Source organism: Ahaetulla prasina, chromosome 4, assembly GCF_028640845.1.
Source record: "Ahaetulla prasina isolate Xishuangbanna chromosome 4, ASM2864084v1, whole genome shotgun sequence".
Taxonomy (NCBI): Eukaryota; Metazoa; Chordata; class Lepidosauria; order Squamata; family Colubridae; genus Ahaetulla; species Ahaetulla prasina.
Window position 1 is genome coordinate 46,045,204 of NC_080542.1, and position 13,831 is coordinate 46,059,034.

The window sequence follows — 13,831 nt, forward strand, 5'->3', positions numbered from 1 at the left end:
GTCTGGCATGATCTGTTTTTGACAAACCCATGTTGGCTTTTGGTTATTACTTTGTTTGCTTCTAGGTGTTCGGTGATTCGTTGCTTGATTGTCTTTTCCAGAATTTCCCCCGGTATTGAGGTCAGGCTGATAGGTCTGTAGTTTCCTGGATCTGTTTTTTTTTCCTTTTTTGAAGATGGGAACTACATCAGCTCTTTTCCAGTCCTCTGGCAGCTCTCCTGTGCTCCAGGATCTTTGAAAGATATAGTTCAGTGGTTCTGAAATCACGTCTGCCAGTTCCTTCAGAACCTTGGGGTGTAATCCATCCGGTCCTGGTGATTTGAACTCGTCTAGGGTAGACAGGTGTTCACTTACCATTTTCTTCCCTATTTTAACTTGTGTTTCTAATAATGAGCATGCACAATAATGAGCATGCACAGAAGCGCGCAAGCGAGCTCCCATTGCGAACCGGTAACGGAAGATAAGTAGAATCCACCCCTGCCCCCACCCTACTTCTTGTGATTCAAAAGGATTATTAGCAGTGCTAATAAAATAACCCTTTGCCAAAGTTCACCAAATAACAAAACAAAAATGTGAGGAAAAATGTCTGGAAATGTATCTCATAATCAAAACAACTGCAAGAAAGTTGGAAAGGTTCCTAAAAAGTTCTATCCCGTGGGTATTCTACACATCAATATACTTATTCTACTAGTTCACTATTATTATTGGTGACAGTCAGCCAGATGTTTAGACTGGATTTAGCATTTTTATCTATGTCTCAAGTTCTTCCCAAGAGCCTGGGACAGGCAGACATTGTTTCATGGTGTTAGAGATATCATTGTGGAATGTAGGTTATTGCAAGTAAAGCTGTCTTTTGCAATTGACTGAGGGTGATTTGATCAATGCCAATGGTGTTCAAGTGGTGCTCCATGTCAGAGTTTGTTGCAAAATCGAATCCAGAAAGCACACAGAGGTAAAATGATTCAGCAGGATTCATTAACTTATTTATAGACATAATAACACATGAAGTAAATGTACAATACCAACAGCAGATTCTTCTAATGTGGTAGAGAGTTACAGGCAAAAAAAACCACAGGCAGAGGAGAGAACAGCAAGATAAGTTTCAGTTCAGGAGACAGACAGACTAGTTTACAGTTTCAGAGCTCAGAGTTTAACACAGACAAAGAGAACCTCCTCTATACAGGGCAGTTAAGCTAAGCCTAAGCCACACCCAGGCTCCAAGCTGTTTCAGCTTCCAAACAGCCCTCATTGGCTGACTTAGTTGCTATGCCCATACATTGGCTAACCTTGTTACCATGTCCTATTCCAGCCAGTCCCCAATAGCTGACCTGTTGCCATATCTATCCCAGTTTATGAATATTCTGACACTCCAGATATTTTGAGATTGCACTTAAGGAGCTTATTACTATTGATCCTAGTGCTTTCTATTTTGCTTACTATTGAGACTACTTTGCTTTCTTTTGCCACAGACATTCTATTTCTATTTGCAGGTCTTTGTATTTTCTGATTTTTCTCCAGTTCTTTCTCTTTTACAGGTAGTCCTTGGTTTACAACCATACTTGGGCCTGGAATTTCTATTGTTAAGTTGGTGCCATCATTAATTGAGTCATTATGTAATCAAACCCAATTTTACAACCATTTTCATAGTGGTCACAAAGTAAATCACTACAGTTATTAAACAAATCATATGGTTGTTGTGCAAATCTAACTTTTCCAATCTGCCTTTTTTTTTTGCCAGAAACTGACTGTGAAGGTTGCAAGTTGGATGCTGCAACCAGTCATAAATATGAATTAATTGCCAAGCAATTATAATCATGTTTGTGGAGATGGTGAGATGGTCATAATTGTGAGGACATGTACTAAATCACTTGTTCCTGAGGGCATTATAACTATGAACCAAAATCTGTTGTAAATTGGGGAATTCCTGTATTTTGCTATCTCCAGGTACTGCAAAGTTCGCTATCCAGACTTTTTGTCTTTTTTTTTTGACAATTGTTGTTTCTGTGTTATGTGGCAGGTGCTTGTCTGTTTGAATTATGAAGTTCAAGCGCACTTTAGCTTTTTCATTTTTTATTATTTTGTCTGTTTTATGATCTCACCTGTTTTTACCTTTAGGCAAATGGTATTTCTTGAAGATATTATGATTCATCATTGTTGCTATTTTGTCATGCAGTAGTTTCTACTCAGTCTGTGTGATCCTCTTGCAGCAGCTGTTGTAATTAGATGGTCTACTGTTTTTTTCAGCTTCTTTTCACAGGTAGCATTTTGCTGAATGTTGCTATCTTCTCAATTCTAACTTTATACACATTTGTTCTTAAGGCTTGGTCTTGTACAGTCAGAATTAGCCCCTATATTTCTTCAGTAACTATTGTAAATATGCTGTGATGATACCTTTAACACCATCAAACATCAATATCTGCCTATCTTAGGTTCTTAAGAAGGACTAAAATGCTAATCCAATCTGAACATTTGGTTTACCGTGCGATGAACCATAATAATAACAATAATGTATATTTTAATGACTTTATTAATTTAGGCTACTTTTACAAATCATGAGGAAGGACAGCATAACAGTTAATTTTAATCAGACAAAGGTCACTTTTCCTCAAAGGTAATCTACTGTATGTAGTATGTAGTATGTAGTATGTATGTAGTAATCTACTATAGGTAGTATGTAGGTAGTGCCTATGGCTCAAGCAAACAAGGGGTGATACCAGAAATGAATGGGAAAAATATGTTCTCTCTTACACCCCCTTCTGTCTTTCCTCTGTGGCAAACTGAGGAAATGACTGGTACTTCTCACCACTTATTAGAGTCCATCACCTGTAGTGAGTTTAAATTGAGAAGGAAGGCTAGGAAATTCTGGAAGCTGATGTCCACTCATCTTAAAGTTGCCAAGGTTGAAGAACAGTGACATAGTTGCTAGACTGAGAGATGTGCAAGGTTAGTTTGAGGATTACATTTCTGTGCTACAAAGACTACTGAGGTAGTTTTGGGTTTTTTTGATCTTCTTGATCACAGAAAATCTATTTGAGTCATTCAGTCTTCTGAGCTCTGGGATGTCAATCTAGATGACCAATGATAAAACCTATCTTTGCTGCTATAAAAACTAGAAATAATTCACTCATGCCAGCGTCTTTCTCTTATATGGATAAATAAATGATTTTGTGTATTTGTTTTTAAACTGAGAAGTTGCATAATTTCTTTTCTGTGTTAGACTGTAATTTCTGGATCTATAGGCTTTGCTAATCTCATCTCTGCTTCTCCCATTGAAGTGCTTTCGCTTGTTGTTTTGTAGACCAAGCCGGTAGCGTTTGCTGTGAGGACAAATGTGGGCTATAATCCTTCTCCCAATGACGATGTGCCAGTCCAAGGCATGTCTATTTGTTTTGAACCCAAAGACTTCCTTCATATCAAAGAGGTAAGACATCCAGATGAGGCAGCAGAAACAATCTGATGGGGAAATGTAAGGGCTCATCCCAATCCCAAGGGTTATAAAATGTACATAGCCATGTTTCTTAACCAAGGGAACTGTTACTACTGGTAACAGTTTACTATCTACAGTAGTAATAATCTGGATGGGGCATGACTCCCACCCTTAAATCAGGAAACAGAAAAAGGGAGTGAAGTGAAGCAGAGGCATTCGTTTCCCCATACTGCATGCTAAGGCAAAGAGAAGGAGTAATTTGGCAGAGCTTCTTGTACATGGGACTAAAGAAAATTACAAGGGGTTTGACATATTAAACATGACCAATGTATCTTTCCCATCCTCTTCCCCCTTTTCATTATTTGAAAATATTTTTCATCTGAGCTTACATAGAATTGCTCCCACAGTGAGAAATGCTGCTTTAACCCCATTAGCTCTCATTTTATAGTTGTCAGTATAATTAATAGTATTAATGCATCTTTTATGTTCTTAAAACTTACGATACTTGATCAATACAGAAAGAGAGTTCTGTAAACATATAAACACACACACATACACTATATCCTTGTTGAAAAAGGAGGCTTTTGATTTTTAGCTAAGGGGAGACCCAGTGTAATTAGTGGGATTTATGATATAAAAACTTGAAAACCATTAGTACTTATCAATAGGCAACAAACAGCAACCTAGAATGGCTCTCCTCTCCCTTTTCCACCTCATACATTTTATGTGTTTTATATATTTGTTTTTGTCTTCTCTGCTTCAGAAATATAACAATGATTGGTGGATCGGACGTCTGGTTAAAGAGGGTTGTGAAGTGGGCTTCATCCCAAGCCCGGTCAAACTGGAGAACATGAGGATGCAACAGGAACTAAAGATGAGACAACATCGGCTCAGTTCCAGGTGAGATAGGATAAGACTGGATGGAGGAGAAGGAGGAACTACCCTGCAACTCGGTGCTCCATAGTTGATTTTCAAAGTTTTGTTTTTAGAAAAGCTAAATGTTTGGTGTTTTATCAGATCAAGCAAGAGAAACCTGTTGCCTTTCACTGTTTTTTAATTATATCTATATCTACCTGTTACTACTGACTTATGTTAGCTGAAGCTGAAAGTACTGTTAACGGAATCCAAGAATATCTGAAGGGCTGCATGTACCCCATCCCTGAATCAAAGGCCAAGGGAAGTTCTACACCTGAGAACTTCAGAAATGTTCTCAACCTCAATACCTTTTAGCAATTTAGTAATTCAGTATGCTGCTCCGCTCTACACATGCATGTACAGCAAGAGTCTATAAGTGCTTATTAAAAAAACTCAAACAGGTCCTCAGAAAGCACCCCTGTTACACAGGTCCAGATTCTGAGTTCAGAGTAGAAAAAATCAATGGGTAACTGAGTCCAATGGGCACATGTAAAATCCAGGAAAGCTGCTCATGAGTTGAATGCTCAAGACCTCAGGACAGGATTAAGTAGGCAACACTGTTGCAGCCCTTCATGAGAGGCGAGGTTGCTTGTTATGAGTAGTCTACTGACCAGCATTGTGCTGTCTCCTCTATGCTGTATGCGTCCTTAGATTGGGGTGTGTGTGTGTGTGAGGTGTGTATTCCACCTCTTCCTCATTGCTAACGGGCAGTGGCTGCACCCAGTCCTCACCTGGAATCTCCTTATCAACTTGCTGCAGCTGTGGCTCGGCTCAGCTTGGCTTGGCTTGGCTCGTTCAGCCTCAGCTGTCATATGTTTGATCGACATAGCTGAAGCTGCTCCATTAGGCTAGCATTCTCTGAGCTCTGATCCTAACACTCAGCTAACACTCAGCTCTGTGCCTTCTTCTGACTCAAACTCAACCTCCTCCTCTAAACTCACGTAAAGAGAGACATCCAGAGATGGATCCATGACATTCAGAATTCTAAAATGGAATAATTTTTCAAAGGTGTTAAAATAGGTGTTAAGATAGAGAATGTTCCTAGTGTTTTTCTAGCTGTTCTATTACTTGCTTTTAATCATGTGGGAAAGCATGAGATTGGCAGGGCACTTGGCTTGACTTAATTCAGGGGTGGTTTTTATAATTATAAGTGCATATTATATACACACACATGTGAATTCAGAATTGGGGTTAAAAAATAGCAATGAGATAAGGTTGAGACAATCTTAGTTAATTTATCATACTATTGACCCTTGCAGATGAGAATGAGCTACTTGAACTTTTAGATTTTCCATCTGCAGACAAGACTAATTTCAAATTGCCTGACAAAGGTTTTGGAGAACAAGATGCCACAGAGAGACACATACCATGTATCAGTATTTTTCAAACTTGACAATTTTAAGGTGTGTGGACTTGAACTTCCAGAATTCCTCAGGCACATCCACACATCTTATAGGACCTAATCTGGTTTGGTCACTGGGACCAGAGATTTAGTCTTCCAAGCTTTCAGACTTGTGCTGGATCTCATCCTCAGGACACTTCTCTCTCACCAGAATGTGTGTGACACCTTCTGTGTGAGAGACATTCCCCGAGAATGTATCCAGTATCAGTCTGAAAGCTCGGAAGACTAAACCTTTGGTTCTGGTGACTGACCCATACTAGATTCCGCAACATTATCTTGAAACACATATATTTGCTTCCACACATCTTAAAGTCGTTAGGTTTGTAAAACTGCGATATAGAGAGGTTGAGGATTTGTTGGGCAGATATATAGAAACAGTTACAGTAAATGTGAAAAGTGCCCTTACAGTAGTTGACATTTGAAGAATTTGGTTATTTTACTGTTCCTGGAAATTCAGGATATTGTAAAAAAAATTAATGAAGTAAATGGAGGGGAACATATCCATTATTCATGAATGTGGTAATAATTTATTTAGCAAATTTCTATATTGCCCATCTCACCAAGTGACTATGGGCAAGTTATATATGCACTCAAATCATAGCCCAAGACCAATTATTCCAACAATATCATCCCCATCATATAAATATGAAATTATACATATGATGTCATTTGTGTCAATTTATATAATTTATATAATTATAAATTATATATAATTTATTTTATTTATTTATTAATCACATTTATATACCGCCCTGTCTCCCGAAGGACTCAGGGCGGTTCACAGGCAAATAAAAAACATATAAATACAATTAAAATAACAATTAAAAAACTTATTCTAACAGGCCGAATTATTAAAAACAGTATAAATAATAAAACCCATTTAAAACCAATAAATTTAAAATCTAATCCAGTCCTGCGCAGATAAATAAGTGTGTTTTAAGCTCGCGACGGAAGGTTCGGAGGTCCGGAAGTTGACGAAGTCCTGGGGGTAGATCGTTCCAGAGGGTGGGAGCCCCCACAGAGAAGGCCCTTCCCCTGGGCGTCGCCAGACGACACTGCCTCGCTGACGGCACCCTGAGGAGTCCCTCTCTGTGAGAGCGCACGGGTCGGTGAGAGGTATTCGGTAGCAGTAGGCGGTCCCGTAAATAACCCGGCCCTATGCCATGGAGCGCTTTAAAGGTGGTTACCAAGACCTTGAAGCGCACCCGGAAGGCCACAGGTAGCCAGTGCAGTCTGCGCAAGATAGGTGTCATACGGGAGCCACGAGGGCTCCCTCTATCACCCGCGCAGCCGCATTCTGGACTAACTGCAGCCTCCGGATGCCCTTCAAGGGGAGCCCCATGTAGAGAGCATTGCAGTAATCCAGGCGAGATGTCACGAGGGCGTGAGTGACCGTGCATAGGGCATCCCGGTCTAGAAAGGGGCGCAACTGGCACACCAGGCGAACCTGGTAGAAAGCTCTCCTGGAGACGGCCGTCAAATGATCTTCCAGAGACAGCCGTTCATCCAGGAGGACGCCCAAGTTGCGCACCCTCTCCATCGGGGCCAATGACTCGCCTCCAACAGTCAGCCGTGGACTCAGCTGACTGTACCGGGATGCCGGCATCCACAGCCACTCTGTCTTGGAGGGATTGAGCTTGAGCCTGTTTCTCCCCATCCAGACCCGTACGGCTTCCAGACACCGGGACAGCACTTCGATAGCTTCGTTGGGGTGGCCCGGTGTGGAAAAATACAGCTGGGTGTCATCCGCGTACAGCTGGTACCTCACACCGAAGCCACTGATGATCTCACCCAGCGGCTTCATATAGATGTTGAACAGAAGGGGCGAGAGAATCGACCCCTGCGGCACCCCACAAGTGAGGCACCTCGGGGCCGACCTCTGCCCCCCTGTCAACACCGTCTGCGACCGATCGGAGAGATAGGAGGAGAACCACCGATAAACAGTGCCTCCCACTCCCAATCCCTCCAACCGGCGCAGCAGGATACCATGGTCGATGGTATCGAAAGCCGCTGAGAGGTCTAATAGGACCAGGGCAGAGGAACAACCCCTATCCCTGGCCCTCCAGAGATCATCCACCAACGCGACCAAAGCCGTCTCCGTGCTGTAACCGGGCCGGAAACCGGACTGGAACGGGTCTAGATAGACAGTTTCATCCAGGTGTAAGGGAAACTGATATGCCACCATACTCTCTACAACCTTCGCCACGAAGCGAAGGTTGGAGACCGGACAATAATTACCTAAAACAGCCGGGTCCAGGGAAGGCTTCTTGAGGAGGGGCCTCACCACCGCCTCTTTCAAGGCAGCCGGAAAGACACCCTCCACCAAAGAAGCACTCGTAATCGCCTGGAGCCAGCCTCGTGTCACCTCCTGAGTGGCCAGCACCAGCCAGGAGGGGCACGGGTCCAGTAAACACGTGGTGGCATTCAACCTACCCAACAACCTGTCCATGTCCTCGGGAGCCACAGGGTCAAACTCATCCCAAACAATGTCACCAATAAGCCAAGAAATTAAAAGACGCCTGCTCCTGGGGTGAAATACTCCCGGTTCGGACCGTCTGGTGCGATCCGGTAGCGATGGCGGCGGCTGCTTTGGAGGACCGGTAGCAAAAATCCCTGGCCCCACCCCCCGCCTCTGCTGAGCCGCACCGTCAGGAGAGGATGTTTTTTTTTTACTTTTAAAAGCCGGCTTTTCTTCAGCCAAAACATGTCTTTAAAAGTAAAAAAAAGCTTTTGAGGATCCTGCCCCTCAGCTGAGATCGGCAGAGCCTTTAAACTTAAAAAAAAAATTTAATGTCTCCTCTGGCGATCTCACCTGAGTTCCTCATCATCAGAACCTTACTTGTACTCTTACTTGTAGAAAATATGTTTGAATAGAGATTCTAAGGCACTTACCTGATTACTGATGAACGCATGGCTCTTTTTCCAGCCCGAAAGCCCCAGTTTCACTTTCAGCCAGACAGAATCAATTGCTTAGCTAATCTATTTCCTCAGTGATCAACTAATGCTGGCTGGCTTTGCTGGCTGAGGAACTGTGGGAACTGAAGTCCACAATAAAATAAAATAAAATAAAATCATAAAATAAAATATTTGTGCAGCTTTCTGAGAGTTGGTGTGTTTCTGCAGTGTTTCACTCTAACTACACAAACAACAAAATCTCAGAAAGCTGTATGTGGCATTTTGTGTGTGTGTGTGTGTGTGTGTGTGTGTGTGTCAGTTGTGTTGTGTGTGTGTGTAAAGTGTGAAAGTTGGTTTTTGAGCTTTTTGTGGCTGTGTGAAGTGTGAAGTGCAGCTGCTTTTACACTGTGTGTGAGTCAGTTGTGTTATATTGTGTTGTGTGTGTGTAAAGTGTGAAAGTTGGTTTTTGGTACCTCTTATTGTTTTTTATACTTGTTTTTTATTTTTATTATTTATTGTTTTTGGCCACGCCCACCCAGTCATCTGACTACCAAGCCACACCCACCAATTAAGCCACGCCCACAGAACCAGTAGATTTCACCCCTAGCTTGCTCCTGGGGAGGAAAGCTATGGCAAATCTAGACAGCCTACATCACCCTGCCAACAACAGTGTGTATAGTCAAGGCTATGGTTTTTCCAGTTGCAATGTATGGCTGTGAAAGTTGGACCATAAGAAAGGCTGAGCGCCAAAGAATTGAGGCTTTTGAACTCTGGTGCTGGAGAAGACTTCTGTGAGTCCCTTGGACTGCAAGGCAATCAAACCGGTCAATCCTAGAGGAGATCAACCCTGACTGCTGTTTAGAAGGCCAGATCCTGAAGATGAATCTCAAATACTTTGGCCATCTAATGAGAAGGAAGGACTCACTGGAGAAGAGCCTAATGCTGGGAAAGATTGAGGGCAAAAGAAGAATGGGACGATAGAGAATGAGGTGGCTGGATGGAGTCACTGAAGCAGTTTGTGTGAGCTTAAATGAGGATGGTAGAGGGCAGGAAGACCTGAGGAATGTTGCCCATAGGGTCGTGATGGGTCGGACACGACTTCACAACTAACAACAACAACAAATATAATTTGGATAACTGCATAATTGAACAAATGATGTAAATATTTCTGAACAATCAATTTTAACAAAACAGAAATGAAGAATACAGTGGAAAAGAAGACTAATGAGGACAGGAAACAGGCTACAATATCTCTGTTTTGGCCATTAGGAAGTCCTATTTAGCATCTGCTACAAGGTGGACAACCAAACGTTCTGCATCAATGAGACAGCTTGGTTTTCCTTAAAATGGCCTCCCATGTCCTAGTGGCAGGTTGACCCAGGATGTTGGAAAGTGATTGAGGAAAACAGGTTTAAACAAAAATAAATTTCTTTAAATCATATTTAAAAATCTACATTTTTACAGTTTTAAGAAAAGAATAGTTTGTATAACCTTAGAACAGGGTAAAAAAAATATGGCTTGGAACTTCTCTGAGTAACAGCTGCAAAACTCCAAAATAAGGATATGGTGGTGTTGTTTTTTAAATAATATTTTCAATAATGGCATTTTCAGGAAAGGATCAAAAGAGGCAAGAGAACGATCAGGACAGTGCAATCAAATTCACCTCTTTTTAGAAGTATGCAAGATCAATATATATGTACAAAAGGACAAAATTGTGCCTTATTGCGCCCCCCCCCCATTTTTAATCTCTTCTCTTCTGGGCATCACTGATAACCAGTATCTCATTTGAGGGGTAAATCTCATTAAATATAGTGTTCTTATGAGATTTCCTCATTCTCGAATGAAATTAAACAAGATCTTGCAGCTGAGTCTGCTGAAATCTCATGTGTGGGACCATTTTTGAAGAATTGTTTCATTACCCATGTCATTATGCAAAACTGTATAGTAGCACCTGGTGCCTGCAAATATTGTCAATCACTGCTTTAGAGTACAAGGTTGGTGTCAATTTCATCTTTCCTTCTACCATCACGTATTTCAGGAAGCTGCATCTAAAATGAAACTGAAATAAAATTGTCATGCACCTCATTAACCTTCATTGTACATTGTTGATCTTAAAATCCCATGGACATTCATTCAACATTCTATGGCTGCCCATCATATGTGCTGTAATCGGTGGTGGGATTCAGCCAGTTCGCACCACTTCGGGAGAACTGGTTGTTAACTTACTGAGCAGTTTGGCAAACTGGTTGTTGGAAGAAATCATTAGGGTAGAGAACTGGTTGTTAAAATATTTGAATCCCATCACTGGCTGTAATTCCTAGTAGCTCACAACCAAAGTTAAAACAGTAAAAATATCCAGCAACCATAACACGTCTTGATAGACCCTGCAGAATCTTTCACATGATCTAAGCCCTCTCTTATATAAATACAAAAGATAATCTCTCCTTACAATGTGTATAAAAGCAGTTTACATTAGTTTCAAATTGATTTAATTCTCATGACTCCTAATCATTTAATTAATGGGTCCATTTTCCTACAAGTCCTGTTTCTAATGAAGAATTTTTAGTAATCTGCAAACTTTAATTATTAGGGGAGCAACTTTCTTGGAAGCGGAATATGGTTACCAAATGTTTTATATCTATATTCAAAGTATGCCTTAAATTTCATAAAAATATTATCATTTATTAGATATAGAGAGCCACTGACTTCATAATATACTTAAAAGACAGGAACCAGATGAACTTGTGTTGCAAGTAGTAGTTTTCCAAGGGAAGCTTATCAGGTGACATAAATAGGCAATTAAGTAATGTTATTCAGCAGCAATGTATTTCCAAAAATTTAACTGAATGAAGAAGTTCATTTTCTACTGAGAAAAGTTGCCAAGCTTGGATCTTATGATGATTCTTCTATGCCACAGCTGATTTTTCCACAATCTCATCTTTTCATATCTTATTTTAATAGTTTGCTTTTGTTTTTGCTCTTGTAGTAAATCAGGAGACAACTCCACTTCCAGCCTGGGAGATGTGGTGACAGGTCCCCGGAGACCCACCCCACCTGTTAGTGGTAAGGCCTCTCCTTCCCAGAGACAATGGCTCTCACTGTTTTTCTACTTTCATCCTAGATGAAAAATCCTGCATCTCTCCTTACTGAAAATGAGAAAAGTCTGAAGCATCAGGAGGACCTGACTCTTTATGGGTGAAGTTAGTCATTCAGCAAAATGAGATTCCATGGATATTCCATATTCGAATATTCCCCACATTTATCTCTCTCCTTCCGCCCAAAAGCTTTTATGCTAGTCAATAGCCTGCATTTCAAATGTATTCTAGCCCCACCTACTTTCTAGGATGCTAGATATTCTTTTTCTCTCTCTTAACAATAAAAAAAATATGCATTTGCAAGTAACAAAAAATTCCAATTGCCCTTGCCTTGTCTGAAATAGTATAGGTCACCCTGCCTCTTCAGGACTTCATCCCTATAAGTCATTGCTTATGAGAAGAACCTGTCTGTGCTTAAGCCACTGCCAGGGGACAACACATTGTGGAAGCTGGGATTTCTACCCCATTTTTTCTTCCTTGCATTCTCTAGATTATTTTATTTTACTTTACTTTGTCTTTCCTTTTCATTTATTTTACCTCCTGCTAGTTTCAGTTTGGTTATTGTTCTTTGGTGCCTTTTTTTTTTCTTTCTCTCCCTCCCCCCCCACACCCCAACCTCTCATATTTTTTCACCTCATCCTTGTCCCAGGTACCTTGGAACTGACTAATTTAGCTTATGACCCAGATGCTCTTGATTTAGAGGAGGAGGAAGAGGCAGGAGTCGACGAGAGCCAGCGCACCCCTAAAACTAGCGTTAGCAGTGTCACCACACCTCCCTCTACCACCAAGCGCATCCCCTTCTTTAAGAAGGTAATGGTGCCCCTCTTGACTTGCAACCTGCTTGCTATGTCCTGATAAGATGCCTGCCTGTGTGCATAGGCCGTTTTTGTCAAGGTCAAGCCCTTGTGCGACTAGGATAGAGGTGTCCAAAGCATGTCGGGAAGCTTATCTTGTCACAGATCATCCAATGGCAATACTGAGCGTAAGTTATAGGAATGAATATGGTGATGGCCTTCAAACAGTAAGTGGCATATTAAATGCACAATCTCTTGGACAGCAAAAAAGCAGAGGTTCTGTTCATAACACTTGTAACATGTGAATATATGTCTTATAAGAATGGTATGTTCCAGTGATCACACCTATTTTTCATGTGTATGAGCTAAAAGATGTATTGGCAGCCAGTTCATACTCATATGTGGACCATATTGCAAGATGGATCCTACAGATTATGTGTCCTTTCTCCTTTCCTCCCTGCTTCATATATAATGAGAATAAAATAATTGAAGGATAAAGAAAGGAATATTTCAGTCATCCAATTATTTTCTCAGTTTGCCCCCTTTGTATGAATCCTTGAAAATGGAAAATTCAAGATTTCAACCATTTTCTCACTTTGCAAGTGACATGTCCCATTCACTCTTCCCTAAAATGATGGGGTTTCCCTGTGCTAATTATAAAGGAATAGAACATATTCTCCATTTGCTCACCCAAGGAAAATTCCATTAGCAGAATGTTCTAATAGCAAATGGGTGAAATAATTCTGCAGTTCCCTGTAACATAGATATGGGATTGTTGGTCACAATCATTCCATAATAAGCATGAATATGGAATTTCTAATACTTTTTCCTTTCCAGATAAAGAGAAACATTCGTAGCACTGAATGTGGTCAAGATACTCTTGAGCACATTCAGCACTACCAATGTTCTTTTTATCTGGAGAGGAAAAATTATTGGAGCATTCCATATTCATGAATATTCTTTTCTATACATTCTGTTTTATACACTGAACATTCTGTACAGTTCGACACAAACATTCTCTTCTTTTGAAACCTCTGAATATGAAATGTGCCTATTCAGAGCCTTCCTTAGAAAGGGGGAAGAAAATAACCTGGAGCCTAATTATTAAACCAATTCAAGATACAAGTTGGGTAGTATTGGAAGACTAAATCACATGTCACATTAATAGCCGAATGATAGTTTGCTATGAAGAAGTGGAAAGGGAATGCTTAACTCTACTAGCTGCCTTTCTCCAGAAATATCTTTCAAAGCTTTTCAGATGGAAGTATAAATAGTTTGAGAAAGTGCCTCCTTGGCAATTTCT

The 13,831-nt window shown here is 40.8% G+C and overlaps 1 protein-coding gene across 4 annotated transcripts in view; it reads left to right on the forward strand.

Annotated features, from left to right (window-relative positions):
* CACNB1 (calcium voltage-gated channel auxiliary subunit beta 1) overlaps nucleotides 1-13,831 on the forward strand; it is a 101,659-nt gene that overhangs the window by 41,507 nt on the left and 46,321 nt on the right. For all 4 annotated transcript variants that reach the window (XM_058179666.1, XM_058179669.1, XM_058179670.1 and 1 more), the window contains 4 exons: nucleotides 3,299-3,421; nucleotides 4,191-4,327; nucleotides 11,626-11,702; nucleotides 12,384-12,544. In XM_058179666.1, coding sequence (XP_058035649.1) covers nucleotides 3,299-3,421; nucleotides 4,191-4,327; nucleotides 11,626-11,702; nucleotides 12,384-12,544 — 498 coding nt within the window. The remainder of the gene's footprint in view (nucleotides 1-3,298; nucleotides 3,422-4,190; nucleotides 4,328-11,625; nucleotides 11,703-12,383; nucleotides 12,545-13,831) is intronic.